The 4,433-nt window shown below is 37.2% G+C and overlaps 1 protein-coding gene across 1 annotated transcript; it reads right to left on the reverse strand.

The window, feature by feature from the left end:
- Nucleotides 1-1,496: 1,496 nt before the first annotated feature.
- ppil1 (peptidylprolyl isomerase (cyclophilin)-like 1) lies at nt 1,497-3,815 on the reverse strand. Its single transcript, XM_047348141.1, has 4 exons — nt 3,618-3,815; nt 3,261-3,415; nt 2,010-2,078; nt 1,497-1,785 (listed from the first exon to the last, which is right to left on the reverse strand). The coding sequence occupies exons 1-4, from the start codon at nt 3,671-3,673 to the stop codon at nt 1,565-1,567; spliced, it is 501 nt and encodes a 166-aa protein (XP_047204097.1). The 5' UTR covers nt 3,674-3,815; the 3' UTR covers nt 1,497-1,564.
- Nucleotides 3,816-4,433: the final 618 nt, after the last annotated feature.

A 4,433-nucleotide genomic window follows, 5' to 3' on the forward strand; every position in this document is an offset into this window, starting at 1 on the left:
TTTCTGCGGTAACATAACTTTGTTTATTGTTGTGTGTGTGTGTGTGTGTGGAGTAAATGAAGTGCAGCTTGGTTTTCCAAGAAAACAAACAAAATATAAAAAAAACTGCTGAAAAAAGTTACAAGTCTTTCCATGGCAGCAAAACTATAAACGTTTAGCACTTTTTAATTTAAAATGTTCACCTATGTTATAAACAAACAAATGAATGGCTCATAAGCATTACAGCCATACAGCGCAGGTTGCCAGTCATGCATATCTGAAGCACATTTGCTGTTGGTGTGATGTCAATTAGAAGATTTTCTAATATATTTGCTTCGTTAAGGGATATGTAAATCGAGGCCACAAAATCAGCCGTTTTATTCCTTCATCTCGAACAAATAAAAGTGCACCCATTGTCCATAATGGGGCTGACTTTTTCTGCTGTTAATCAGTTGAAGCCTTTTATATTTCTTCCATTTCTATGAGATCTAACCGGCAGCTGTTACCTTCTCACCGAGCTTCATGCTGACAATGTTGTAGCTTATTCCAGCCTGGTGCATCTGTCTACATCTATCCATTACCTTGTCCCTGGAATACTTTGACCGTGTTTTCCATTACATGAGCTTCATAGACATAACCAGTAAATAACAGGAGCATCTTTAATTTAATGAATAAAATAAGAGACTATATTTCTTTTTCAAAATAAGGTAAAGCGTGTAAGGAATTTATATATAACTTGGTCTGTCCACGTTCCGACTCTCACCCGTGGTCATGAGATAAGGATCGTGACCACAGGATGGCAGGGCTCAGCCTTAGAGATAGCTTGAGGTGTTCAGTAATCCTTTGGTGGCTCAGAGCAGTGCTGAAGCTTCCTTTCCAGGTTTTCCATGCACGTCTCATTGCGAGGAGACCCCATGGTAAACCAAGGTTTTGCTGCAGGAACTATATACCTTCTGGCCTGGGAACACCTTGGGATCCCGCCAGAATGAGTAAATGTTGTGCATTTGGTGCAAAATGGACCTAAATAATATCAGCGTTTTTTTTGTTTGATTTTGTTTTAAGGTTTGAGTGGTTGTATAAAATAAAAATAACCTTTTTTGGGTGGCTAATCATAAGTGACAATGCTAATTTTACATAAGGATCCTATTTGATCTTCTAAACAGGTGTCCAGAAGCTTCATAAGTTAACCTTACCTTAAAATACTAAAGAGCTTCAATGCATCCTGACTTTCACAGAAACCATTAAATATCCTTAACTATGGTAGGTTAGTGTATCTTTCAGAGACCCTCAAACCCTGAAAAGTGTAGATGAATGTCAGAATGGTGAGTTAAAAAGATCCATATAGCCTTTTTAAAAGACTGTGAAACAAGTTTAACTTTTCTAATGTTTTAAGCAGCATTTAGGCAGCATTTTCAGCAGAAGTCTTGAAATGTACTTGTTTTCATTTAGCTTGGTGTTGGTAATTTCAGTCATTCCTTTCTTTCAGTGCGAAACTGCACCAGAAAAATGAAAAATCCTTAGCAGATCAAATATTTATTATACAAAGTAGTAAAAAAAACAACAACACAAATATAAAAGCATTTGTCTAAGTAGGTACAGTGGCTCTAACTATTTTAATATCATCGACTGGACGGTCTTGACCGTTTGTTTCCACCAGCCCGATACGGTTCAGCACTCCCATGCCTTGGCACACTCTTCCAAAAATACTGTGCTTCCCGTCCAGCCACTGAGTGGGTCCAAGAGTGAGGAAGAACTGACTTCCGTTGGTGTCTGGTCCCGCGTTGGCCATGGCCAGAATCCCAGCGCCTAAAAGCATGAACAAAGAAGAAAAGAGATGATTTTCCGATGCCCACATATGCTAATTAAACTTATCAGAAAACCCAAGATGCTTTTGGGCAAAGTCCCAAGATTTTATTTTTATCGATAAGATTTTTTCAATAAAAATTAGATTTGTATTGATTTAAAATTTTGAAATAAATTCTGAAATTAACCCACCCATGTGCTGATTAATATTTTCTCTCTGTGATTACCTGTGAATTTCAGCTCCGGGTGAAGTTCATCTTCAAACTGTTTACCATATATGGAGGCACCGCCTCGACCTGTGGGTGAGAACATAGATCACTAGCTGCAGATTTGTTAGCATCTACATGACCCTCCACATTTACTGGCACTGCTGATAAAAATATGGAAAAACCTTATAGCAGCACCATAATCTCACACTAAAATCTTAGAAAATAATCTTTATTTTGAATACAACTCTTTGGTGGGTTAAAAAAAAATCCCACGTTAACAAAATGACCAGTGACATATTCACTGGCGCCACAAATAAATCCTAAGAAATAAGTTAAACAAAATAAATGTAAATGATACAATCACAAACATTTGCGTCTTTTATTGGGATTTTATGTGATAAACCCAGAAAATTACACATAAGTGTGAAGTAGAACAAAAACTACATGTAGTTTTCAAAGGCTTTACAAATAATGTGAAATGGATTTTGCTACTTTTCTTTTTGATAAATAGCTCAGGCTCAGCAAGATTAACTGGAGAGCATCTGTGCATTTCAATTTTCACGTCTTTTCAGATTCTCAATTGGATTTATGTCTGGACTTTGACTGGGCCACTCCACTACATGAATATATGACAATCTAAAGCATTCCACTGTAGCTCTGGCTGCGGGTTTAAGGTCGTTGTGCTGAAAAGTGAACTTGTGCTCCCTATTCTCAAGTCTTTTGCACCATCTAACAGGTTTTCCAGAATTTGCCATATATTTAACTCCATTCATCTTCCTTTTTCCTTTATCAGCTTTCCTGGTTCTTCTAAACAAACAAACAAAAAGAGCATCCCCACAGCATGATGCAACCATTACCATGTTTCACCTTTGGGATTACGTGTCCAGCATGATGTTCGGTTGCTTCTCTGATAACTGCCATCTTTGCTCAACCCTTCAGTTTAGGTGGATGAACAGGATGGCCAAACCTTGGTAAGTTTGTCATCTACCGCAGTGATCCTTGGTTTTCATGAGGCTGGTTGTCCACTAATGTTCTCAAAAAGGTCATTACAGAACAGCTGTATTTATACAGGGACTAAATTAAAGACAGGTAGTCTTTTTACTAATTAGGTGACTTTTGAATGGAATTGGTTCAACTGGATTTTAATCAGGATTATCAGAGTAAACGGGGCAGAATACACATGTATGCAAACTTTCAAGTTATTTGTAAAAAAAAATGTATCATTCTCTTTCTTTAGGCTGCCTGCTCCCTGCTATGTTCTGAACCCACCTGTTCCTGTAGGATCTCCTCCCTGCACCATGAAGTCTTTGATGATCCGGTGAAACTTGGTGTTGTTGTAGTAGCCTCTTCTGCCCAGCTCTGCGAAGTTCTTGCAGGTTTTTGGTGCATGGTTCCAGTAAAGCTCCACCACAACTGTCCCCATCCTGTAAAACACACCATCGTCGCCATTAGTATCAACCCGATTTAAGCAGCACACGCTCTTCAGCACCACTCTCTAGTTAAAATATTAATTAAAAATATTAATGTAAGAGGTAAGCTTGTTTTTTGGGATTCACAAGTAAGTCTCCATACACACTAGAATGAAAGGTAACAAGTTTAGCATGTAGTGTTTTCATACTGACTTACGTCGTCTCCAAAGCCACGGTGGGCGGCTGCCATGTGTCTGGAGGTATCCCGGACATTATACCGCTAAACAACGGGCTGAAGCTGAAGGAAAATTAAACAAACCAGTCAGATAAAAAAGAACAAATGGTTAAAGGTGAGGGTTCATTCAAAACGATACTAGTGTGACTTCTGTTTCTTCTTCTTTCATTTTACCCTCGATTTTTCAGAGTGTTGGAAGAAGATTACTGCCCTCTGGTGGTCAAACTCATAGTTGTATAAGAATAAACGTACGTTTCTGTCAAACTCACTTCAACGCTTTGAAATAAAGGAAAATAAACTGGCAAGGACTGTATCAGAATTATTAAAATTTAAAAACATTAAAAAGCCAATAAAAATCAAATATACATTTTTTTTTCAAAAATAGCTATATTTGAGTAAACACTAACCTGTGAAATATTTGACAACATATTTGAAACTATGACCTTTCCAGATCTATATCTCTATCTTTTTGAAAGTGACAATACTCAATAAAAAAGATGAGCATCATTATGCAAATGTGCATCTTTTTCTATTTCTTCATCTTCTTTCATTATTATTATAATTATCATAGTCACTTTAGGGCCAAAACCTGAGGTGTAACACATTTAAATATTTCTGCAAGTCCTTGCTGTATGTTTTCTATTCCTTTTTTTTCTCTTCTGTGTCTACAATGTACGCAAGTGATATGCTGAAATAAATGCTGCTGTTTGCCACCAACACTAACAGCAGCTAAAATAATATATTACTTAAATATGTCCAGAACTCTTTGATGCACTGCTGACATTATCAGTGTCTGTT

The sequence above is a fragment of the Girardinichthys multiradiatus genome, chromosome 20 (assembly GCF_021462225.1).
Source record: "Girardinichthys multiradiatus isolate DD_20200921_A chromosome 20, DD_fGirMul_XY1, whole genome shotgun sequence".
In the NCBI taxonomy this organism is placed as follows: Eukaryota; Metazoa; Chordata; class Actinopteri; order Cyprinodontiformes; family Goodeidae; genus Girardinichthys; species Girardinichthys multiradiatus.

Coding starts and splice junctions, on each gene's coding strand:
- ppil1 (XM_047348141.1), bottom strand. CDS start 3,673: ATGTCCGGGATACCTCCAGACACATGGCAGCCGCCCACCGTGGCTTTG. Junction 3,416..3,617: donor ACCGTGGCTTTGGAGACGAC/GTAAGTCAGTAT, acceptor TGTGTTTTACAG/GATGGGGACAGTTGTGGTGG. Junction 2,079..3,260: donor AGGAGATCCTACAGGAACAG/GTGGGTTCAGAA, acceptor TCTCACCCACAG/GTCGAGGCGGTGCCTCCATA.